Source organism: Podarcis filfolensis (genome assembly GCF_964270895.1).
Source record: "Podarcis filfolensis genome assembly, chromosome: 10".
In the NCBI taxonomy this organism is placed as follows: domain Eukaryota; kingdom Metazoa; phylum Chordata; class Lepidosauria; order Squamata; family Lacertidae; genus Podarcis; species Podarcis filfolensis.
The window spans coordinates 41,785,466-41,811,566 of NC_139612.1; the positions used below are offsets into that span (position 1 = coordinate 41,785,466).

At 39.5% G+C, this 26,101-nt stretch overlaps 1 protein-coding gene across 2 annotated transcripts in view; it reads right to left on the bottom strand.

The window, feature by feature from the left end:
- BLTP3B (bridge-like lipid transfer protein family member 3B) overlaps positions 1 to 25,905 on the bottom strand; it is a 33,531-nt gene extending 7,626 nt beyond the window's left edge. The window contains exons 1-16 of one of the 2 annotated variants that reach the window (XR_014538987.1): positions 25,699 to 25,837; positions 17,455 to 17,617; positions 16,359 to 16,397; positions 15,761 to 15,852; positions 14,545 to 14,734; positions 13,237 to 13,377; positions 11,775 to 11,945; positions 10,859 to 11,039; positions 10,436 to 10,519; positions 9,251 to 9,433; positions 8,603 to 8,721; positions 7,569 to 7,710; positions 5,835 to 6,028; positions 2,929 to 4,391; positions 1,868 to 1,985; positions 623 to 753 (exon numbers count right to left, since the gene is read on the bottom strand). Coding sequence is in view for 1 of the 2 variants with exons in the window: in XM_083573562.1 (XP_083429688.1) it covers positions 623 to 753; positions 1,868 to 2,043; positions 2,929 to 4,391; positions 5,835 to 6,028; positions 7,569 to 7,710; positions 8,603 to 8,721; positions 9,251 to 9,433; positions 10,436 to 10,519; positions 10,859 to 11,039; positions 11,775 to 11,945; positions 13,237 to 13,377; positions 14,545 to 14,734; positions 15,761 to 15,852; positions 16,359 to 16,397; positions 17,455 to 17,617; positions 25,699 to 25,742 (3,513 nt within the window). In the remaining variant the exon portion in view is untranslated. Of the gene's footprint in view, positions 1 to 622; positions 754 to 1,867; positions 2,044 to 2,928; positions 4,392 to 5,834; positions 6,029 to 7,568; positions 7,711 to 8,602; positions 8,722 to 9,250; positions 9,434 to 10,435; positions 10,520 to 10,858; positions 11,040 to 11,774; positions 11,946 to 13,236; positions 13,378 to 14,544; positions 14,735 to 15,760; positions 15,853 to 16,358; positions 16,398 to 17,454; positions 17,618 to 25,698 lie in introns of both variants that reach the window. The other variant, XM_083573562.1, reaches the window with a different exon arrangement.
- Positions 25,906 to 26,101: the final 196 nt, after the last annotated feature.

Sequence of the window (26,101 nt, forward strand, 5' to 3'; positions counted from 1 at the left end):
TAGATAATTAAATCCACAAGCCCCATTCTCACTTTTTAAGGAAATACTGGCCCCTCTATAGAGTAGTTAAACTAAAGAGGCTGCCACAAAAGGTTAAAGTTACATAACCTTTTGTATGATTCCATGGCTGTCTGCTAATTCCAAAATTGCTAGGGGAAACATTATTCAACATATACAGTTGTACCTTGGTTTTCAAACAGCTTCATTGTCAAACGTTTTGGCTCCTGAACACCGCAAACACGGAAGTGACTGTTCCAGTTTGTGAACTATTTTTGGAAGCCAAATGTCCAACAGGGCTTCTGCAGCATCTGATTGGCTGCAGGAGCTTCCGTTTTGGAAGTCAAACAGACTTCCAGAACGGATTCTGTTCAACTACCAAGGTACGACTGTACTTTCTTTTTATGTAGTTGCTAAAGCAGAGTGAACTCTGTAGCCTTCTCCCCTATTTCACCGAGGACCATTTTTTTTGTCCAGGCTGTGCCACCCTCATTTGCATACTTTCCCCACCATCCCACTATTTTCAAAACAGCAACGCTTCAATTCTCATGACCAAAGATCTGCTCAGACAACCCCATCCAGTAGAAACGTTGTGAAAACATCCTCATTATTGGGAGACCATTACCATTTCTTCTTCGCTAGCATCTTGAGCACTCTCTGAAGCTGCGCTGAGGACATCCGGAGATGATCCGCCATAGTTTTCCATCACTGTGTTTTCATCAGGAGTGTTTTCCAACGGTTTATTTGACAAGATAGCTTATATATTCATAAAAAGACATGTGTTTACATTTGCTGCACATTTTTATAAAGATACTTCATGCAATTGTAACTAGGTTTCGAAATTTTAAAAGGGGATTTACAGATACAGACATACTAGCTTTTATGGATGTGGCATACTGACCAGCTCAAATTCAGTTCATCTAACCATTATCTACCTACAGCCTCTTCCAAAAATACTGCACAACTTAAGCAATTCATCCAGCGTTTGAATAGTCTTTTATCTTAGACTGCAGGAAGCAGCTCTCAAACACAGGGTGGCAGCCACCTAATTTTACTCAGAGTAGAACTAAAATTAATGAACCCAACTTAGTTATGCAATGAGACAACACACAAAGTGCATCACTAAGGAATACCCAGGAATTTGTTTACCCAACAGGCTTTTAAACTAAATTCTGATTTTATAGTTTTAATTCATTTTTAATCTTATTGTATCGAGTCTCTTGTATGCCATTTAGAAATGTCTAATTAAGCAGTATACAAATTGCTGAAATCAATAAAATTGAAATAAGGTACTGTCTCCAGCAGAAAAATACTCAGAAAGCTAATTTTTGAAATCTTGCTTACACTTTAATCTATACATTTCTCTCAAATGAATTTTTCCTAATAATTAAACATATACATGGCAAAGTAAATTCAATAAAACTAATATATACTGAAGATCAAGTCAAACTCTGTCCTTCATAATAAAATTCCTCATTTATATAAGGAAAAATTAGTCATGCAATCACCAACAGCATTTAGTCATAATTAACAATTATCTATGAGGAATACTCTTAAGGATCCAGTCTGCTTGGCTGGAATTAGATATGCTGGCACTAATGTCAAGTGGAAACTCATTAGCCATATGGTAAAGCAACTCTACAAATCAATGGGCTCAGCCTGTAATGTACAGTATTTTCACAACAATGGCAGTTTTACAAGAGGTTGAAAACGATACCACTGAGATATACAAATGTAAATAAGATATTTCTCTCTTTTTCTACATACAGTCTAAAACTAGTACTAAGCACTAGTGGAATCAAGGAGAAAAACTCAGAAGATTATTTGATCCACTGTCACTTTAAACTCCAAAAACTGGACATTTACTTACCTTTCTCCAAAAAGCTGTGGCTATCACTTCCATCACTCTCTAAATACTGTTCCTCCAACAACATGCTATCAATAGACATGGTATCCAAAGAGGCTTGTGATGGACTTTTCTTCATGTTCTTATAAGAAACAGAGAATGCAGGGAGATTGGACTGGCAGCGTTCCTTAGGCTTTCCACTTTTTAATATAAAGATATTAGGAAATTATTAAGGTAAAAAACAAAAAAACAAAGAAAATAAAAATGTTCCAAACCATTAAATTAAGGCAAATGTTGGCGAGAATTTTGTATTTCTACAAGTCAGTAATTAAATCCAGTACAAAAATTTATCCTGCTCTTACTTCTGTCAAAAACAGATTTGTTTAACTAAAAATAAACAAACAAACAAAACCTGGCAATTGAGCAGCAAGAAAGGGAAAGTGTTCCAAGATGGCACAGGGCTATGGCAATGGCACAACACCTACTTTGCAGGTTGGTGGCGGCGACAGGGGGGGCAACAACTCCTGCCTGAACCTCTGGACAACCACTGATACTGAGCTAGATGGTCTAATGGTCTGAGACTCAGCAAAAGGCAGCTTCCTATGTTCCTAAGTTTCCTAGAGCAACTGTTCTGGGAAGGCTGCATAATGTGCAAGGCCACCAGCGTCTACGAAATGTTTTGCTGCCACAGCTATAGGGCATATATTTCTTAGGTGTATAGGCCTTCTAAACCTTTTCTAAATATGCTTACGTCTAACCCTTTCTCAAATACCAGGAACCCCTTTCAGATTCCATCCTGCCTTTCCACCTCCCTCATGGTTTGTGTTTTCTCTCCTCCCATACTATGCATTACTTGGTTCTCTATCTTATTCATTGAAGCCATGCCTCCCATTTATTTCTCCTGGCAGCAGCTGGCACTTGCACAGTAAGTTATCACAGAAGAAGCTACCATAGAAATCCCATTGCCAACTTCCTAATGATGGTAACATGTTAGAGTAGCCTTAAGTCTCAATATATGGTTATCCGCATGGGCCCCCCACTTTACTGAATCTAAACAAAGTTAATTTTCTAGAAGTTTTCTATACCTTAATGAAGACTGAAATGCAAGCGTTTTGGTTGTAGCCAACTTTTCTTTGTCACTTTCAAGCTCTTCAGACTGCCAAGCAGCATCAGATTCGAAGTCTCTGACTTTAAGAGGTGAACCTCCTGCTCCACTTTCCTTATTTGAAAACACACTTTTGTCATCCTCCTTCTCCATCAACATCTCAAGAGAATCTTCTCTGCAATTCAAAACATTAACCAAATCCCTGGGATATGTATTACTCTTGTCACTGAGTGACTCACAAATCTCTTCTGAATCACTTCGACTGAAAAGCCCACTATTTTCTTCATTTATTTTCCCCCAGAGTTTTTCTGAGGCATCATCAGAGAATGTACTTCCCCTTCGCGAATCACTATCTGATTTGAAAAGAGGGTCTGTCAGAATGGCTTTCCTAAAATCAGCATTCACAGACCTACTGTCAGTTACAGCATTCATATCTGAACTGCTTATCTGTGCAGTATTAGTAGGAACTAGCTTGCTCTCCGATGCATAAGCTTCTCCGTTCTCCAGGGGTGAAAGGTCTGATGCCACTGGACTTTCTCCTTTTAAAACAGGAGACTTACAGATGCTTCCTTGCATCAGTGGATGAAGCAACAGAGCTATGTCTGCACTTTTCAGTAAGATCCCAATGCAGACATCTGCCTGTTTTGCAGGTTTGCCTGTCACAGTCTCTACATCTTTTCTTAAGTTATCCAGGAGCAACACAAGAGATTCTTGGAGGCAGAGTAAGAAAAGATACTGGTAATGATTGATTTGCATGCTCACATGTTTTTGGACGTGAACAAGAACATGAATATCAGCGTCAGATATAAAATGTGTAGATTGGGATCTCATAGTGCACAGTTTTTCAATACCGTTGGCCAAGGCTGCAGTCTCAGTGCTGTAATACTCTTTCAGAAGCTTTTTGCGCTGCAGTCGGTTTGCAAGGTCACTAGAGTCAGGTTTTGAGGTGTGGGGCTTCTGATAAGAGGGCTCTTTATGCAATTGCTCAAATCTTGTGGGCTGACAAACCCAGAGTGTAAGTGGAAATGACTCCACAAAGCTCACTGGCCGTCCTTTTCCACTCTTCATTCCTTCAAAGTCCATCCAAAATTGGGAAAAATGAATTGCCCAGACATCAGAAGCAGCAGATGTTTTAAGTGCAGATTTATTCAGCTGGGGAGTGATAAAACCTTTATAGACATCATGCATCTTAGTATCTTGTTCATGGGCATGTCGCTGGAAAATTGGATGCAGAAGATTAAAACAGTCAGGGGATTTTGGAAAGCCTGTGAATGTTCTACTGAAAAATTCACAGTCTTTGAAGTTTTGGAACACTGCTTCCAAATCGGAGTGCCTACAGTTTGGTGAGTGCCTTGTGTTTGTACAAATCATTTCAGAACTCTGAATAGAAATTGCATGTGGATCATCCTTATGGTTTCGTTTCCTTTCAGAAGGTATGATGAACTGCAACAAAAAGCATAAATATTAATTTAAAAATCAGAAGTGATTCAAGTGCAGAATTTTTTGAAAAAGTGTTTCTCAAACTACAGGAATATATGCCAGAAAGAAACGTGATCTACCGCAGGGAGTGCCTACACTACTGATCAAAGTACATAAAAATTCTGAGGAATCATAGCTTCCCAAAATTCAGGTTGCAATTCCACTGGAACTGCTGAGAAATTGGAGTGAGGTTGAGTGTCTGACTGCTACATTCTTGGCTACTTCACACTGGAGCTGAAGTGATACTGGGGTGACTACATAAGCTAAAAGTAGGGTGAAGGAATACAGTAAGCCCACAACTTAAGTGCATTCAACTTGTGCTTTACGCATGTGGCAAAAAATTAAAAATAATTAAAAAGAGGCAGAAAGGGACAGATTCCATTAAAAATGACATGGGGTATCCCACCCACCATAGAACCCATGGGGTTTTGACCAAACACAATTTTGGCTTTACGCACAATCCCTGAAACATAACCCCCACATAAATTGTGGGATTGCTGTATGTGGGTAGAACAAAGGCTGATGTCCTTAGTGGTCTAATTCCACAAAGTATAAAAAGCTATCTTAATAAAAACTAAATAGGAGGATAAATATGCATAGCAAATAAAAATACAAAGGGTGTTTTCTGACACCTTAAAAATGAACAGATTTATTGTGGTTAAGGCTTTTGTGGACTAGAATCTTCTTTATCAGATGTCAAGTGGTTTTGCTTATAGTTGGCAGGTTATATATTCCATTATTTAAATGGATTATATATTCCATTCTGGGCCATTTTCCACTTTCGTATGTGCTAAATTAGGACACTGTAAGTTACTAAAATACTTTTCAGGTCTAAATTGTCTACTCCACAGAGTTTATTCCTCTTTAACTTTGTTTCCTAGACTATTACTCAGAAGGGTAATACCCCTCCCCACCTTCTCACTATATATAAGGGTCTGGTGACTTCTGTTTCAGTGTATCTGAAGAAGTGTGCATGCACAAGAAAGCTCATACCAATAACAAACTTAGTTGGTCTCTAAGGTGCTACTGGAAGGAATTTTTTTATTTCGTTTCAACTACAGCAGACCAACATGGCTACCTACCTGTATTACCCCATACTCTCTTTCCCTTATATGATTAGAGTTAGGAAAGTTGTGTGGTATCTAATGTTACACTGGGAAGTGCTTCTGAAAACCTGCTCCAAATATTTTTTTTCAGCCAAATGAGCTAGAAATTAACTTTTAAAGTAAGTGAAGCCTCAATCTCCAACAACAACTTACCCCTTTTATATCATGTGTGGTTTGCATTTCACAAGTTGCCCTTTATTGGACAATACATATTTTCTCTCTAAAGTGGCCGCTCCCATGCATCATTCATGGCAGGAATTCAACACTGAGCAATGTTGTGCTGTATCTTTGACAACATTACCTTTATCATTAACCCATCAACTCGAACGTCAACATGTTCTTCCGGCTTTGAATTGTCATTTAGCTTGTATATGGCCATGAATTGGCTGAGACTTTGTTTCAAGTCCAACACAAACTGGTTAAGCCAAAGAACACTCCTCTCATCCAGTGTGAATTGCAGAGCATTTAGCTGAATGTAAAGGTTTGGACTTGGAACTAAAGGAATAAAAACAAAATTATTATCTTAAAAACGTTTTTAGAAGTAGCATCATTCTCTCTAACAACTGGCTGAGAGCATTAACAAAATCTAAATCCATTATTATGGGCACAGGAAAAGCCAATCTTGGAAACCAATGTTCTGGCTGTATACAGAGTACTATTTCTGAACAACTGCATTCTGAACTCTGCATTCTGTGGCTATTGAGTATGCCAAGTTCTTAATGGGTTATTCTGAGATTTTTTTTGTCCACTTATTTTTTTCTACTTCCACAACTGGGGCTCTCCTGAACATGCTTTCTCCCTCTTGTCCCCAGTTCCCTCATTTGGCCACACAGTGGTGATATCTTAGTCCCCAAGTCCATTCTAAGTGTATAGTCAATGTGGGTAACCAATGTAGTGCCCTCCAGATGTTTGAACTACAACTCTTATCAGCCCCAGCCATCATGGCCAATGGTCAGGGATGATGGCAACTGTACTCTAAAAAATTTGGATAGCACCATGTTGGCAATCCCATATATGGGGGGGGGGGGCAGGAGAGAATGATGGAGGGACACAGCCTTATCACAGGAAAAGTAAGGTAATTCTAAGTTACCTTACTTCTCCTAGTCCCATCTAAGTCCCATGGAAGAGTAAGACTGAATAAACTCAATCACACACCAATATAATGTTCTTTAGTTGAGCTATCAAAATCTTGACCTTTTTTATTCTCCTGTCCAGTATATAAACTGACAGAACTAACTGTGAATCACTAGGCTTGCAACAGCTTCCTTTGCAACTGTACCAACTTTACTGAAAGTTATCAGGCTACCATCAGTAACCTGATAACCCTTGCATATAAAGTAACAGGCTTCACCTCTCACTTGTTAACCTCCTATAATCACAACTGTAACCTCTTCAGGTATTAAAGTAAATACGTGAAGAGAGCCAATAAGGATGAAAGCACTAGCCTCACCCCTGTTGCCATTGTTGTCACCTGAACGCCTGAAGAAAACTTATGCTGAATTCAGCAACACATTTTTGTTCTATTTACATACAACTTTTAAATAACATTTTACTCACAGACTGATTCAACACATTGCAAAGCTCATTTTGGATACAGAATATGTTGGAAATAAAATGCATGGGTAGTAATCCCTGTGCAGTATCATCTCCAATTGTCATAATCTGAACACAGCACACTTCTGTACATGAGGGATGAATAATCTGTGGCTCTCCAGATGTTGGTCTACAACACTCTCTTCATTCCTGACCACTCTAGGGCTGATAGGATTTGAGAGTCCAACATCTGGAGGACATTTCACATCCTTACACATGGCTTTCACTGGTATGGAAAAACAGGGGGGCTTTAAGGACCACACCAAGTTAAGAGCACTCTGAGCATTGGGCTATTTCCCCCCATATTTTTCACAATGAAGCCCATTTGGATGTAGAGGAGAGTAACAGTTTGCAAAATAGTCTAACTGCCCTTGGCCAATGTTCGATTATAAAAAAATTGTAACACTTTACAAGAAGGAAAAAGAAATTAAAAACATCTTACTAGGAAAATCTTTTCCATCCGGATAGTAGTACTCAGTGAATTCAATATGAATGGCTGGCATTTCTGATGGAAGGTACAAAGATTTTTTATTGCATGAAATAAGCGTTTTAGGAGAACTACGACACTGGTCAGCTGTAGAAACCTGAAATTAGGAAGTTCAGCATTTAGCAATAGAATATTTTAGATTTTGTGAAGTACCAAACGTGAACAATTGCTTCTCTATTTATCATACTGCTGGTATTCGAACATTTGAAAGTATTTTCACTGCTTTGGGAGCAGGGTTGTAAATTGTTTTGTTACCTATCCTACTTTTCCACATATCTGGATTTATACCAAGAACAGTTCAGACGTTGTTAGCCTTAAAATGCTCAAAATTCTGAGTGCTGATTTCTTACAGCTGCCCTACTATAACCTGTTTTGTCCCAATTTTGGCAATAGGCTTTTTTTTGGGGGGGGGGGATCAGTGATAGTTTTGATAATTCACTGATGTACTATAGTGATCAAACAAATGCCTAAATTACCCAGTATTATAATGCTAGACATGGGCCTGGAAGACCTGGGTTCAGATTCCCATTCATCAATATATGTACATTTTTAAAAAGGGTATTTATGTCACATAAGGGAGAATAAACTTAGAAAAGAACTGACATTTTCTATATAAATATTTTCTAAAATAGAAGAGGAACAACCTAACACCTAGGAGCAAGGGTTCCTTTAACAAACTTGTACCATACCCAGCCAATTTCACAAACAAAATTCAGTGTGAAATCCAGCTATGTTTCTGGCTACATTTCTACAGGACCCAAATAATTTAAAAGACCCTGCGATTGTGAGGATGAACCAGAGTTAGGAGAAACATCTAAATTAACATAACTGGACGCCCAGATTTGCAAGAGATAAACATTTTAATGCCCACTTGGCAAAGCTTGTGTCAGCTTTCATTAAAGTCAGCTTCTGTATCAAGAAAACTTCAACATAGTTGCAGATATCAACAAACAAAATAACTGATATCAGCAATTAGTAATGAAATATACCTGATAAATATTAATATCTGCAAGTCTAACTACCACAGGGCTGGACATCAGTTTATCCTTTGGTTGCTGTGATGACACAGGGGAAGGCTTAGAGATTCCTTTAGGTATCTGTTCCTTGCCTGCAGGAAACAGAAGGCATAAAACCAAGTTTAGCATTAACTCTCTCTCTCTGTCTTTGTACTAAAACACTACTTATAAAATCTCACTGCTGCATTATTTGTTGCCTTTGGTTGTAATTTTTGCTTTGTAAGCTGCCTAGAAAACCTTTATTGGCGAGTCAAAATATAACCTAATAGTGGAAGATAAATGAAAGAGAAGCATGTTAAGTAAAAATCAACAGTATCAAAATTAAAACCCATTCATTTGCTAAATATAAATGATTATTCTTGTAATTTGGGGGTTGCACACTTGCCATATCTGTGCAGGCTTTGGAAACTAATCAGCTATTTTCCTCAAATGAGTCTAAGCATCACTTTCTAAAAATCATTTTACAGTCGCAAAGGAATTAATCACAATGCAAGTGCACTATTCCTTCTGATGTACTGAAACTACTGGGGCCTATACCCATGAAATCAATTGTAAAGATTTCAGTAAAATATCTTTATATAAACCATTTCATATAAGTTAACAATGTATGCCATAAGGTACCTGTTTGTATGAGCTGTGGAGACCCCTGGGGTGGGGATTTACTGGGAGAATCTATATTATGATCCTTCATAACCTGCTTAAGCAATTCAACATTGCCTTTGAAATCGTGTAATAATTCTTCTGCCCATCCACTTCTGGCTTTGGTAGCATCGCTAAAATGCATCCAATGGCTGCAGCTCTCATCTGTAAGTATGACATATTTGGACAATAATTAAAAATAATTTTAGAAACATGCCATTAAGTATATTTTTAAAAACTCTTTTAACTCTTTTATTTAAAGCATATGCTTTCCCCCCAGGTAGTAATCAGGGGTATGCAGTACTGGCACTTCTTTTTTGTTGTTAAAAAGTGTGGCACCTACTGTAGCAACTTCATGGTGAATACCGGCACTTATTTTTCTAGAGAAGAAGCACTGTTTAAAGCCATTTAAAAATATTCTCGGTCTGTAAATGTGTTCTCCATTAATTTGTCTAACTCTCTTTTTCAAAGCCACATAAACTACCACCTCCTTCCTCCAGATGCTCCTCCCTGTGGAAATGGAAGATCACTCCCAGAGACTTCCACGTCACTAACACACGTGGTTCTGGGGTGATCTTCCATTTTCTGGTAGAAGCAGCACACAACCAAGAAGAGAGCTGAAAGGGCTTAAAATGACGTATGAGCAATGCTTCATTAATCATGCTATAATTTTAATCAAGACCTGCCACTTTGATCAGTTCAATTAACTGATTAATGCTGCAGCCCAAATTTTAACATATGCTTGGAGAGGTAAGAATTTGAGCTGTGAATCAAAGACCCCAATGGTGTTGCTTGGCAATCCTACAGGGCTAAGACTACACACACACACACACACACACACACACACACACACACAAAATTTCAGTCAATAACCAGTAGATAATATATCTTACAGACTACTGAGAATGCAAGTGAAGTGCTCAGAACACTAATTTTAAAACATATCTAAGCATATTTTCAACAGGCAGAAAGCAAAGTGCAATACACCTTTTTGCACAAGATACTGAACCTGCAGCATTCTCATTCCATTTCCTACTATATTAAACTACATGCAAGTAGCTTAATAAGTTGTATACAGTACAAAAAACATATATTTCAGGATCATACTGGGAACTAATTTTGATCAAATATGACTGATAAAAACAACCACTCAGCATATACTCTTACCTGCTTTATGAAAAGGGTAGTAGTCTACAGTTAGTTGACTAAAGGAAAGCTGCATAGCACCTCCTGAAACATGCCTGTTTGCATCTGCAAAATAATACAAAGCTTAAAAATACTGCATATGTAGTGTTTCTTATTTGTTCTGTGAGGAAGTGCCTTTTAATGGCAGCTTTTAAGACAACATGCTTCCCTTCTTGGGAAGTCTCAAACTGCTTTACTATGAATACCTATAGGGAAGTGTGGCTATATCAATGCACATTTCATGCTATGTGCTGTTGAGGACCAATTAGCATTCAACAAATACTGCGTAAACCTGAAAGTGTATGAACACAATTGACTAGTAATATACTGCAATCAATCTTCTGATAGCCATAACAAAAGACTAGCAATGTTAAACAGCATAAAGGAATCACACAAAACACTTACCCTTTTCCTTAGCGTGAATATCATCACATATATGCAGGTCCAAGTGGGAAATTGCTAGATGATAAGAAGTTTCCTTAACATCAAAATCATTGAATAATTTCACAATTGCATCATTTTGATCAGTAGTGGCTGAGGACTGCTGTGTTTTCACCTGCTGAGAACTGGATGCAGGAGCAGAACTCTGGAAACATTCAAATATATAACTTTAGCAAGAGCCTCACCACAAAGCACTGGGGGAAAAATCTCAGAGTTAAAAGAATTCCCATAAATGCTTAATGTTTTCATGTTAAGGAAAGCTTTCAAATGTAGCATCTGAAACACACCTTTGATCATCAAGGGTGTATGACATTTCACTGCTATCCAAACTAAAAAGTTAGGTGCTTTCAACAAATCTAAAAGCATTTCTTTTCATACTTGTTTCTTAGTCATATACTGATAAACATGTGGGACAGAGGATAGCTTTGCAAAAATACTGTACCTTGATGCATCATACCAAACTTCTCCCACACAATCACCCTGTTCTTTGGAAACTCCTTCCTCACTTGCCTGGCCAATAATTTGTAATTACTGTATTACTTCATGGGAGTAATTTGTAAGTGCAAAATTTCATTAAAGGGAATATCATTTTTTAAAACAGCATTTGATCCCTTCCCCCAGGACAAAAGCTTTTCTATGCATAATATAATTTAGAGGCAAAGAGAATACTACAAATACATACAAGACTGTTACTCCTAGGGCTACCAATAGATCCTAACGCAATCTTAACTGTGCAGTACTGTACATATTCACTCAGAAGCCCCATGCAGGCAAAATTTCTAAGGCTAAAATTATGTGTTTGAGTCCCATTAGATAAGACAAACATTACCTGAAAATATACCTACTAATATTAAGCCACAATAATGTTTGCTTTCCTTACCTGTGTGGGTTCAGAAGCTAGACTTTGTCTCTGCTCAGCTGATTTTTCAATAGCTTCACTAAGAGACTTAGCGTATTGGACCATAGCTTTCAACTGGGAATCAGTTAGAACCCACAGCAAGTCATCTAGTATTAGAATCAGTTTAGATGACACCACATTGCAATCCTTTAACTGTTGTGAAGAGAAAAAGTAAAATTGGAATATTGGTAACATTGATTTTGATAGAATCTATTTTATATCAAGATTTGGGACTACAGTCAATGATTTTTAAGCAGAACACAAAGCAAGACTTAACAGTACTCATAGCACAGAGCAGGAATCTTTGTTCAGTTATTTTTGTTCTTTCGTACTCCTGTTGAGAGTGACCTTTTATTAGCAGTGAAGTAACAGTAGAGGCAAGCTGGAATATGCATCATTAATTTATACAAGTATTTTTCAGGAGCTTAATTTAACAAATATATACCTAATCAATTTGTCCCAAGAAATTTCAGGAAAAAAATATTTTTGAGTTAGAGGCAAAACAATGCCTCTCATTATTAAATTTATACCCCATCTTTCCATTAGCTAGGATTGTCATATTTAAAAAGTAAAATTCCTGACACCAGCAAAGTTGTTTAACAAACCCTTTTTAAGCTTTTAGAGCTGTTTCCTGGCAAAATTCCCCCGACGCCGAAAACCAGGACATGTCAGAGATTTTATTTACGTATGACAAGCCTACCATTAGCATGCTCAAGGCAATTAACAAAATGAGCCATACAATACAATACAAAATACATATATATAATAAACCTTGTGATACATTATAATCTGAAAATTGAAAGCTAGCCTCCTCATTCTGATGACATCCAATGTTGGCAGCAAAGATGCCAAACTGACTCCCACCTGTTGCAAGACTTTGTTTCTCATGATAGTAGAAAATTATTGCAAGTATGGAAGATTAACATCCTCCATTATCTATGACTTAACAAGCACAAATGAGTATACCTGTGAATAAAGGACTACAAGCTTTAGGAAGCCTTGGACCACTAGCTAATCAAACCTTGTGCTCATCAGTAATCCTGCCCCTCAATCCTGTAATCATGTTGGGTATGAGAGGTACTACAAACAAGGTGCTCAGGGGAAAACCTCCAACATAAGCCTTGGAAATCCATAAAGCAGCAAGTGCGCTCTCTCTCTCTCTCTCAATCTAGAGGTGGTTCTTTTCCTCTCCAAGCTCAGAGAAAGGCAGGATATCTCACCAGAAGAAAATGGTGCTAGCTCAAACATGTCAGCATAATTGTGGATCCTGCTTGTACAATAATCTTCTATGTTTTAACTAAAATTTCTACCCATTTCATGTCAAACGGATTAGAATGTTAAACAAATCTAATGCTGAACATAAATATACATATTTTTTGCAGAATCTCTCCATCACCTTTGCCATCATTAAGGAATATACAAAATCATCACAAAGCAGTATTACCCTTCTTTTAAGTGTGACCCGGATTTTGGACTGGTTAGTAATCAGGCGAACTGGAGCACTCATGATTTCATGCTGAGAGCTTTGGATAGCATCTGCTTCTATTCTGATCATCTGCCAGTTGATTTCTTTAAATGTCAGTACCTAAAATAAAACACACGTGCCCTGATTTAAAATATCTATTTGAGAACTGTAAAAAGACAGACTTGCTTCCCTAGATCCCACAGGCCTGTTGACTTGTCACATCTGAACTTGGGTTCAATTTTCTACCCTTCATACTTTAATTGTTGAACAAAAAAAGGTTTCTATTTAAATTTGCAACTTACCTGGAAGAATAATCTCATAAATCAAAGAAAAAGAAATTGACATCAAGCATCCAAAACTTCTTCCGTTATTTTATTTGAAAAAGTTTGTATAAACTTTAAATGAGTCAGATATATAATAGTCAAACCTATATTTTGCAGGTTGGGCCAAGTTAATCATGTCTAAGGCCTGTTGAAGTCAATGGAGCTAGGGCAGGCAGAACCAGCTTCCTTTGGTTCCAAAAAGTCCCTTTTTACCATTATAGTTATGCTTGGTGAAACACAGTATATTTCTGAATGTTTATACTAAACACATATTATGCATTTCAAAATATACATTTAATTCAAAGGCATGGTTTCACTTTCAGACACAAAGCCAGGGACATGCCTATTGTAACTATTCTTTAGTTTCATAGATAAATCCTCGCCTGAGCACATTTTTTCACTGTATAAGCATGTTGCCCTTGTTAAGCATAAAGGAAGATATTATGGTATCTATGTTCATCAGTAGCAAATAACTAATAGCTGAAGGACTGTCATTCATACTTGGCTGTTTCCTGCTCCATGATCCCTGCAACTGTACGTATATGAACTTTTAAAACCATGCATAGGAATTGTTCTTTAGACATGATATGGTTTCCAATAGACTGGCTAGGGTCCACAAAAGCCTTCCACCCCACTTACACTTCACTTATCATGTTTAGCAAGGGCCAGAAATAATGAGTCATATGCCAAGTATGCAAACAAAGTCAGCAGCAACTATGCCAACTAAAGGCCATGCCATAATGGTGACAGGGGTCTCAATATGGCAAGTTGCTATTGAAATAATGTAGGTTTAATGGTAAAATTAAAGCAAAATAGCCAGGTTAATATTATTGATTAGACAATGCTACAATAGGAATGTGGATTCTGTAATGTGGTTTTTTTCTTTGTATAAAAGAAAATAAACTAGTTACAGAAAGAGAAAAGAGAATAAAATAGCTTGTTCTAAATTTAAAGTCAGCCTTACCTCTCCACGCTGAGATTCTTGTAATCGAGTAAACCTTAGATCACCATGTTCCCAGTTTGCATTTACACTATATATTCTCAACTGGGAGAGTTCAAATGAAGCATTGAATGCTTTTGCTCCAATTCGGATTATAATGGAGTTTACAGAAACAGATATTCCTTCTACAACTTTTTCAGCAAAACCATATCCGCTGGTGAAATAAAATGCAAGCATTTAAAACAGAATTTCAGCATAGATTTAACAGCTACTTCAAATGAAGATAAAACTAGCACTGAAATCGCTCAGAGACCAATAAAAGAAAAACTTAGAACAGATCATAATCTGGGACTATGTAGACCAAGAGTCAACACCCCTGTTTTAGCTTCTGCAATTGAGTGCCAAACTAGAACTACAGGAAGATCACCTTGAAAAAGTAGGTGAGATAATAGATATGATGTTCTTTGCCACACTGCAATGCATCCTAAGCATTTGGGACAGAACACCATGAACCACATTCCTTCACACTGAGCCATTTGCAGGGGTGGGTGGAGAGATATGAAAGAGCCATATACTGGTTTGCCTTTTATTGTTCACCACCACAATCCCCAAACACTATTATGATCCAATAAGGCCCCTTTGTGTATGTAGCGTCATAGCAAGGCTGTTTCCCCCTCCTACAAATGACGTTACAAGCTATATTTAATTCTCTCCAAAGCTTTGTAAGTGCAATGTGGAGCTAATAAAGAAAGAGGCGGGTCTTTTTATCACTTACAGAGAAGATACACATGAGAAATAGGTGCCTATTTCTACATATAATCTTTGGGTCGCTTCAAGAAATGTGAGCATGAAACAGATAACATGTGGACTACTGACTAGCAGCCATTTTCCAGTAATCACAGTGACTTGTAAAAATGCAATCACAGTTATGGAAATCACTACTGGCCTCTGTGGGCTATACTTGCATGCAGCCCACTTCACACCATGGGCTCTCCATGTGATCCTTTACACAGTGGGGACCACATGGAAAAGACAAGCACTAGGATCACATGCATAAACTGGGCTTTGATTACCTTTATTCTACAAATCTAGCTAACCTAACCCAGCCCTTCTCAAGCAGATCTGCCATTTAGCCCACTTTTAATTAACAACTATATATAAGCCTATTCAGCTTGTTTTCCTCAGCACTGCCTACATATGTAATGCTTGATTCTATTGCAACATTTAAATTATGACTGACCTTTGCCCTGATGCAGTTGCTATAGGCGATGGTCCATTAGGAGGGCGTGGTTCTTCACATGTACTCATTTCCATTATTACTTTATCCAGTGACTTTAGATATGCAAGAGAAATTTAGAACAATTGAAATGTTTTACATTCAGTGACTAATTTAAAGCCATCTCGCAGAATTAAAACTTAGAATGAGAGCACATGAAAATACATGACAAAACATTTCAGAAACTATTTGGCTTTATAACACTTTAGAATCATGTAAAATGCAATGGTTTGTATCCAATCACATTGTCCTCTTTGTACAAGGCCTTCGGTGTGCACAATGGGATTTCTTCTCCTTCCACAAGCTCCCTATATCTGTTCTGGGTTTTCCCCCAACCCTCTGGGGAAGATTTGGGGGGCCTGGCACAAAAGACAAGGAAGTAAGTCCTCAGCTAAACAGAACAACTTCATTGGATACAACCCTGTATTTGTATTGCCAGTAATGGCAAAATGTTCTTCTCTCCGCTAGCTATTGCTTAGTGATTTCAGTATGATTGCAAGGAAATTACAAATGCATCACCATTCTAACATAGTTAATTTGGGAAGCTGAATTCCATACTCACCAAACAGATTGGATGTGTTTTCAATTTTGTCCATGGTATCTGCAAGATAAAATAAAAACAAAATCATTAAAGAAAATATGGCATCATCACCAATCTGTTTTGAAAATGCTCAAAGCAAATGTGAAATCTCATGTTGCATATAACAATACACATAAACATTAAATGTCTCATTTATACCTTTCTGCAAGCCTAAAACCAAACTTGCCTCTTCTTGTTCATAAGGACTGAAGTGTTTGCAAACTTACCAAATGAAGTCAAAACAAAATGAATGTGACACTCAAATTAAGGAAACCAAAAAGGACACACAAATCTGATTCAGTAAGGATCAGTTCCATACACTTTACTACATATGTCAAGAGACTGTGTGTCTATGTAGGTGTACATACATGTATGCAATATATATGCATGTGGAGGGGAGGAATTCCCTTCACCTAGCTTCTGAAGCTAACATGGTGTTAATCTTATCCAGAGATATGCAAACTAAACAAAAAACTGCTGTATGCCTATAATTCAATTCACAGACAAAGTAATCACCACTATTAGAAGCAAGGGTGCTTATAATCTCACCTATATTTGATAGTGAATGCACTTCTGTTTTTTGACACAGACATTTTCCTAATCCACAAATTACTACAGATTATAGTATATCTTGGTTTTCACATCCCCACATGCACCCTCCATCCTCTAATGGATGGTGACCATGTTGTGTACTATTCTGTCCATTGCCAGCACCATAGCTCTAGAAAAAGGACACAGCAAATAAAAAAGCAACAAGGGGGGGGGGGGAATAAACACCTGCAAAAGAGAAGGGAGGAAACAGACACCATACAGCTATATGGGCAGAAGAAGCTACTGGGGCTATCGAGTCCCTCCACCCCATTTTTTATTTGTACAAAACAATTTGTAAATCCTGATCTGATCTGATTCAGTCCGGACCAATCCAGCTCCCCCCCCACCCCCGGAAGAGGAAGCAAAAGACTTCTGAGGACCCTGCCTATCCCATCCAGAGGGAGATGTCGTCCTATTAACCAAATGTCCTCCAATCAACTGTGGCAAACTGGTCTTTATTCCTGTGCCAGGAAAATCACTTACTCACCCTAATAGATGCTTTATTGCAAAAGACTTTGTTGATGGCAAGCCAAGTGGGAAGATCCAGCATATTCTGAAGCACTTCTTCATCAAGCTCTAAATTGGTTAGCTGACCTTCACCTTTTAGTGTGCTCAAGTTGATTTTGTCAGGTGACAGGTTTTTGGTGAACCTAAAACAGAATATCAACACTGCAGTTATTTCAGAACAAAGCAATTACTCAGCTTACAATTGATGAACACATAAAACATCTAAACATACAGTATACAAAATAAAAAAATAAAAAAACAATATCTAATGGGGTTTTATTTGTGCAAAGCAGCTTTGGGCACAATCAACTAAATACCAAAACATCAGAAGACACCAACGTGGTTTGTCTCTTGACTACAACAAGTCTGAAGTTCATATTTGAATATAACTCTGCTCTTCCCTTTCAGTTTAAAATGGTTCATTTACCTAGGCTAAGTGACTATTAACAGACTTTGCCTGACAAAGACTTTGCCACTGATAATGGCTTGTGCTCCTCTTGGAGATGTCTGCTGTGATAGCAAGTAGCCTATATCTGAATGTCCCCTAGGCAGTTAGATTTACCTCCAGCTGCTGCAAAAATGGGAGTTATGTTAAATATTCAATAGCTTATTGACAGTATTTGACTACTATGCCACCCCTAAAGCAAAATCTAAATTCTGTTATTGAAACCTAATTTTAGTCAGATTCTGATCTCTGGGTGTATTACTTTTAGTTACAACATTTTACACTTCCACATAAATTTTCCATCCTGTCTTCTCAAAACTCTTAAGTTCTCTTCCTCGCCAACCTCTCCAAAAATCATTCATCTTCCTCTCAGACTTTTCCTCCTTTCTGAAAAAGCTTTTCCCAGCAATCTCCGATTACTGTAGTAGGTATATAGCAATTCATTTAAAGCCTGGCTGCTTTGTCATCCTCAGGTGCTGCCAAACACTGAGATGTTTTCTTTGGAAGGAAAAGAGAGATTACAGGAATAGTTACCCTAATTGAAAAGAGAGAAGGAATAGATTTTAACAGAGGATATATCAAGGATGCTATTTATGGAAGGATAATCTATTAGCAGAAAGTACCAGTGAACCTATAGGGGTCCAGGAGATTTTACCCTCCCAAGTGACTGCTGATGCCAACACAAGTGAGAAAAGAGCTATAGCCCAAAATAAATCAGAGCAGTAATGAAAGGGGGAGGGGGAGGAAAAATATTAATGTTTGCCTCACAGAGGAAGCTCAAAAGCAGAAATAAGAAATGATCTGAAACGGGGGGGGGGGGGAATGGGAAAGTAGACTAACAAAAGAAAAGTTCCAACAGTGAGCACCTGATTAATGAAGAAACAGTGAACAAGCAGAGAGACAGAGGGCTGACAGAATTCTAGTGATGGAATATGAAGCATTGAGAATTGAAAACAGATTCATTGACTGAAAAGGATCCTGTGCCAATTTTCAGTAATACAATATCCTTTTGAATGCTACACAGCTTCAAAAAACAGTAGTTCAAAGGCATACCTACAACATCTCTATTCTATGTTTGGGTAAAGATATGGCTCTGAAACTAGAATGAGGGAAAGCCAAAAAAGCAACACAGCCCTGAACTCTTAAGTCTTATAAGAGGCAAACAAGGAGAACACACAAATAGAAATTGAAGGAATGCAAAGAACCAAATGGAGATGGGAGAAAAGCTGATTAGCCTGCCGGAAGTACAGATATGCAGTAATCCTGTCAACTTGGAATGTAAGTCTCATCACATGGCCAACATCTTATGGAGGTAGCACATTTATTTATCTAAACATGGTCCATGCAAAAGTGTCTTTTGCATCATCAAGTACTCATGTCCAAGCCTGGATCTTTGTACTAAGTCCTTTTAGATTCACAGCCAGTTCACCAGTAAGTTTATCCTATAACTGGGTACACATTGCACCCCCATTTTTTTTCAGGCCTTGGGAGCTACATTAGAAAGCTGCCCCATGCTGTGCTTTTTCAGACACTCTACCACCCCCACATGTAGATGGCCACAGCATCTGTCTTCCTTCTCTCTTTTCCTAGAAAAAAATTAGCTCCGTTCTTTCCTTGCCTCTAAATTCTTCAATGGAAAGGCATCCACCAGTATCTTCCTAGAAGAGTATTTCTACATTTTAACTGGAATCAAAATTAAACAGAGGAAAGCTTAATGAAGGGGGTAAAGTACACTAACATGCTGAGAACTGTGGTGGATTAGGGGATCCTATAATTCTAGAAGACTTGCTTATTAAAATTCTTTATATAAAGAGAGCCACATACTGATCTCTCCCAATAGCCCCAAAATAAACCAAAATACCAAACATGGATTCCTAGCCTATATTTGACAGTTCTCCCCTCAAGTTATAGTGAAGTTCAAGTTTTTCATTTCTCCAGTTTTCTTTAAGCACGGGACAGATAAATATTAATGTCTTGATTCTTTTGTTTCTTCCTATTTTCTTTATTTTCCAATTTGCTACTCTTTGGGAAAGTTGCAACCTTATTGTCCCTCCCAGTTCCATTTGCAGCCAAGTCTGAAAGGCTCAGCCTCCTACTTACGTTTATGGCAAGTTTCCACCTGTAGGCCTCTGCCCTGCCCCATGTGCAACAGTAATTAAACAAGAAGGTGGGGTTAGCTAGCCTGTATAATGCATTATTTGTTGGGAAATAAATAACTGGTGAATACCAATTAATTCTGAAGTCCCACATGAGGGGAACTACAAAGAAAAAGTGACTATCTGAATTTTAAAAGCATGTGAGGATTGGCTTACTCTTTAGCCAAAATAGCCCCCAGCAGAATTTAAAGCACAGATCTATGCAGCATTTGCAAAGCACAGGAAATATAAGTTGTTAGACCTTTAAATGTCCCAGTATTAAGTGCTTAAAATTGGGGGGGCTGCCTCTACCACTCTCAGAGTGAATAGTATACCACCTTAAGTACGTTTCAGTGCTTTATTTACAGTAATCACAGGACTCACTCATGCATCCTTCAATGCTACAGCAGAAACAACACAGGGAAGGTATTCTTGGTTTCAAAATACATAAATTAGTCTCAAACATGTGGTCTGAATCTGAAATCCCAGTCTCAGATGTCTGCTGGGTTTACATGGTTCAAAAGGAAGAGGAGAGGAAGAGAGAAAGGAACAGAAACAAACAACACAACCTCCCACCACGAAGGTGAGGGAGCATTAACTGTCCCTTCTCTAAACATTTACAGCTCTGTGATCACTTACTAACCAGCATAGATATGCATTAACAGGTTTAACTGCAAAACTCCCACATTATTAACCCCTTCTACTCTAAGTCTCTGTATTAGTGTTTCAAGCTGCAAAGCCATTAACCTCTAGTAAAACTCAATGTGCTTTCATGAATTATCATAATTGTTTTACAACTGCAACTTCACTTTGTTTATTGCTCGCTCTCTGGAGCAGTTACACTAATATTGGTCAATCCTAGACTTCCCAAGCTAAGCAAAGTGATCACAACCAATGTAATCCAGTCTGTAGAGTACAATCTCCAGCAAAGATCCAAAGAATAGTATTGCTAATTCCCTTATGGTTTCTTGTACATGAGTGCACTGACACACTAGCAAATCTGATAAAAACACTCTGTTCTACTGAGAACTCATTTAAATCCTCCAAACACGCCACTGTCAAGTTTCCCAATCTACAATCCCCGATTACCATAGTCATATGGCGGAGATCGTGGTTTGTTGCTCCTGCTCTCCCTAATGGAGGGACGAATCAGAAGCCATCTGCACATTCATGGCAAACTTTTAGTAATGGATTACAATGACAAGCATATTAGCAAGGCACCAACAGCAATGGCTCATCTCTCCAAAAGGGTATGGGAGAATATTATGCCAATGTTCAAAACCAAGATGAAGGTCTACCAGGCTTGCGTGTTGAGCACACTGGTTTATGGAAGTGAGTTGTGGGCAACTTACAACCACCACCAGCAACACCACAACGCCTTTCACATGTGCTGCATCAGGAAGATTTAGGGCATCACAGGGCAAGTCAGAGTCTCAAACAAAGATGTGTTATCCCAAGCCCACATTCCCAACATGTTCACACTCCTGTCTCAGCAACGTCCATGCTAGCTTGGTCATGTCCACAGAATGGAAGATGTGAGAATCCCCAAGGACATGCTCTATGGGTAGCTGGCTTCAGGCACAAGGCCCACTGGCAGACCAACTCTGCATTACAAAGATTTCTGCAGAAGTGGCATGAAGGCTGGCAACATCAACCCTGCTATGTGGGAATCCCTTGCAGACAACTGCAGTGCCTGGAAACAGACAGTAAAGTCGTACATCCATAGCCGTGACCAGAGGAGGAAAGACCACTGGGAGGAGCACAGAGAGAAGAAACGCCATGGTGCATCTGCAGCAGTGCAACTGGACACCTCCAGCTGCAACAAAACATGTCTCTCCCATATCAATCTCTACAACCACAGCAGGTACTGTAACCTTCCAACAGTTTGACTTGACCCCCAAAGGTGCACTTTTCCATTGACTACCAAGATGGATGGATTCCAACAGTGACATGTAAACACAGTCAAAATGCTCTTTCCGTTCATCATATGCAGGTCTTCAGATGAAGGCGATATACAAATTTAATAACTAACAACGATATTATTAATAAGCAACACTGGGTAATAATGTACAATGAAGTTTCATCTCAATGGCTTAAAATGAAGCCTTCAAATTGTGGGTGGGGAGAAGATAAAGCCAATTCCTGATTTTAGATTCTATAAAGCTTAAATAAATAGTACAGCACCAACAAACAGCTATGCTGTTACCATGTAGTTCAGGAGTTACAGGGGAAAATAAGTCTGAGCGCGTTTTTTACCTCATATGCTATAAAATATATATGAATCAGTACATTCTAAAGGAAGTAAAAAACATGAATTATTTGGTCTTGCTTCCTTTATGCTGACCAAAAGGAAATAAATTAATTCTGGCAGGTACTTTGTCAAAGTACTTCCTGCCTCAGATATGATCATAATATCTAATGAAAGTAAAAACCAAAAAGAATAATTCTAGTCAATTTTGTCTTGGCTTTTTATTGATCTGTAAACTGATCTGAGAGCTGAAGATTGGGCCAAAATGCTTTAAATAAATGAATGAACACCAAAAGAATTAAAAAGAAAGTAATTGTGTATTCTCAGCCACAGAGTAGATCTATCCTTAACTGCAGTTTTTCAATCCAAAGCAATTAGAACTTCTTTCTACACCAGTCTCCTTCACTTCCTCATTTATTTCCTTGTTGCATCCCTCCATTTATAAGAGTTCAACAAAAATAGAAAGGCTTGCATTTGCAGTTGATCAGGAATTCTACAACAGGTAGGATATGCCCAACCAGTTGTTAGCATACTTGTTCCCACCTTGAACTAGGACTAACATTCACATCACTGTACAGTGGTACCTCGGGTTAAGAACTTAATTCATTCTGGAGGTTCGTTCTTAACCTGAAACTGTTCTTAACCTGAAGCACCACTTTAGCTAATGGGGCCTCCTGCTGCTGCCGCACCACTGCTGCGCGATTTCTGTTCTCATCCTGAAGCAAAGTTCTTAACCCGAGGTACTATTTCTGGGTTAGCGGAGTCTGTAACCTGAAGCGTCTGTAACCCGAGGTACCACTGTATACATTTTCACACAGAATCTGAAAAACATTTCTCACTATATCTGAGTATGCACCTATTCGTGACAGTCCAATGTCCATAGAACATCCAGATAGAAAAGGTACAGACTGTGTCATGCTGACAGGTAGGGAAGGAAACAAAGTAGGTTGTGAAAATGGCGAATGCACTGAGAGAAGTCAATGTAAAAACTGCTGGGACTGCAACACACTTATCTCAAAGGACATTCGCATATACTAATAACAAATATTATACTACTTCATCCCCAAGTAAAAATGAAAAACAAAAGCACACTAATCCCAACTAAAAATAGGGCACATGGTATTGTATAAACAGTCCAAGCAAACACCTGTTTAGGCAGATCAAATGAAATCAGGGCAAAAATGCTCTAGTGCACTGTTCACTTGATTACTTAAGAATCTTAGACCATGGTTCACAGAAGGAGAGGTGAAAGCTGCCTGGGGCAATCAATTGCAATCCCCTGTCAACATGCAGAACTCTCCAGATCATACAGACACATGCCTATAATCTAGACTAGGGAATGCAGAGAAGAGATGAAAGTAGGACAATTGATGCACTACAGAATAGAGTCTGCAGAAGCTCCAAAAAGCAAGGGAACCAAGCTACACATTACAAGGATGATACTTGTCTACCTATTACTTACAACAGGAATAAACAGTGGTTTATATTCTTACCCCTAATACTCTCGCACAAAAGCAAAAAAGGTTACTGCACACAGGAGGAAGAGGTTGAACTATCATCTTATGTTCTATGAGGGAGCAGAAAGATAGCTATATTTCACCTTGTTTTCATCATAGAATTCAAAACAGCACACACTGTGCTCACTGGCAGTCTCTCCTCTAAGTACACCTCCTTAGCGTCCAACAGCATTGCTTTATCATGTGGCCTCGGACAATGCCCAAGGTTAAAAAAACTCACTCAAAACTTGCTTGAATATGTGACACATTTTAAAAACAATACCTCATTCCCACCCCCATCCCAGTTGATCAAATTTTGGCCTCTTTAGGTTGCAATCGTTTAATTATTTACCTGGTTCAGTCTGTCTTATTTCTGAGTAGACATGTGCAGGATTGCACTTCCAAATATCTCTGCTTGGTTTGGTTTTGTTTTAAAGTAATTATGTTTAATTAGTTTGACAACTTCATAGTTTTTTTAATAAGCTGACATCCCTTGTTAGTACACAGCAGGTTGCATTATATCAGACTAGTTCTACATTTAGCCTAGTACTGTTTGCTCTGATTGGCAGCAGCCTCCCAAGTCTCTTTCCCATCACTTACCAACTGAGTCCTTTTTAAACTAGAGATACTAGGGACTGAAACTGGAGTTTTCTGAATGCAGCAAACACTCTGGGAAACCAAAGCTCAGTAATACTCTTCCAGAAAATCAGGGCATCCTTCAAGACGATGGCAGAAAATAAAAACACCAAATCATACGACACAGATCTGTTGCCTTTAATATGCAATATTTAGATTCCATAAGATGCTCTTGAATGTGGTAAGGAAGGGCTTTTGGTTTTACATTCTGCTCTGACTGTTCCCCAGTTCTTCATTTCTTGGCAGCACAAGCCAAATACCCTCATTTGTGTGTGTTCCTCAATGCCTCATTTGTGTGTGTGACCCTATCATGCCAACCTTTGACTGCAACAGCGAATACACATCCCTCAATCAAATCATCATGGATTATAAATGCATAGCAAATATTAGAGATATATGAAAAGGTTTGCTTAAGCGGCCAGCGAAAACAGCATAACCCAGTTCCAATCACCATTTTTCTTCTTATTGTTTTTGTGCGCCTTGCCGAATCAAAACCCCGGACAGACATCTCCTTTGCCCCGGCGTGATGCACAACTTGCCAAGCTTCCCCCAACCCCGATTTGTCATTCATTCCCACACAAATCTGGCGTCTCCAGACCCGTCTGCAACAGACAATGTGCAGGGTGACATCAGCCAAGCTGCCGCTCGCCCCTCCCACAGGCAACGTGTCAAACACAATTTACAATCCACCCACTTCTGCCTCGGGCTCCTGCCTGCGCGGCTCCCTTCTCGAGACACCTACGGCTCCGTCGCCTTGTCGCCGCCGCGCGCTTAGCACCGGCGGGGACGGGCGAAGGGGCTCAGGCGCCGCCACGCTTTGCCCGGCTTTCCTCTAACGCCGCGAGGGGAAGGGATTCCTGTGCGGGCTTCCCCGACTGCGGCAAGAAGCAGGATGGGGCGAGAGTGAGATAGGGCGGCCAACCCGCTCCTTTCCCCCAAGGAAGACTCTCCCCCTCCTCAATTTTCTTGCTGCTGCAGGGCGAGTGTTTCCCCCCACCCCCACACCTGCCCAGTTTCAGGTGCAGACACGCAGTGACCCTCCGTGTTAGGGATACGTTTCTTCTGGTAGCCCAACGCCTCCAAAATATACAAGAGGGACGAACAGGTCCCAACCTCAGGGACTTTCCCACCCCTCGCCTACAGCCCCACGGCGAAAGGGAAACGGGGCGCTACTACGAGGCGGTTCAGTTTCGCCCCCTTCCCTCAGAGAAGCCTGTTGAGAGCGGCCCCGGCAAGCGCGCCTCCGACGCCCCACTTCACTGACCTGGAGAGGTGCTTCAGGATCTGCTTCTTGATGATGCCCGCCATGGCCAGCGCGCCTCACCCCCCGCCCGCTTCAGGGAAACCGAAAGAAAGCCGGCGCTCCTCGACCCATCCCGGCGCTTCCTGCCGTCCTGTGCCAGGGAGCGGAGGCGCCCCCGCTCACCCGCTCTCCGGCTCCGCCGCCATCTTGATTGCAGTATCGCCAGCTGACAGGCTTTCGCTGAGCAGAGCCGGGCGGGGAAAGGGCGGCACCAGCGCCAGGAGCGCCGCCCGCCTGGAACCTGGACGGGGGAAGCGGGCGGCTCTCGGCCGGGATTCGGCGGGCAAGGGCGGCGAGGATCCCGCCACAAGGGCTCCCCGGGACGCCGCTGCCTGACGCCGATGTCACCTTTTGCCTCCGGTGA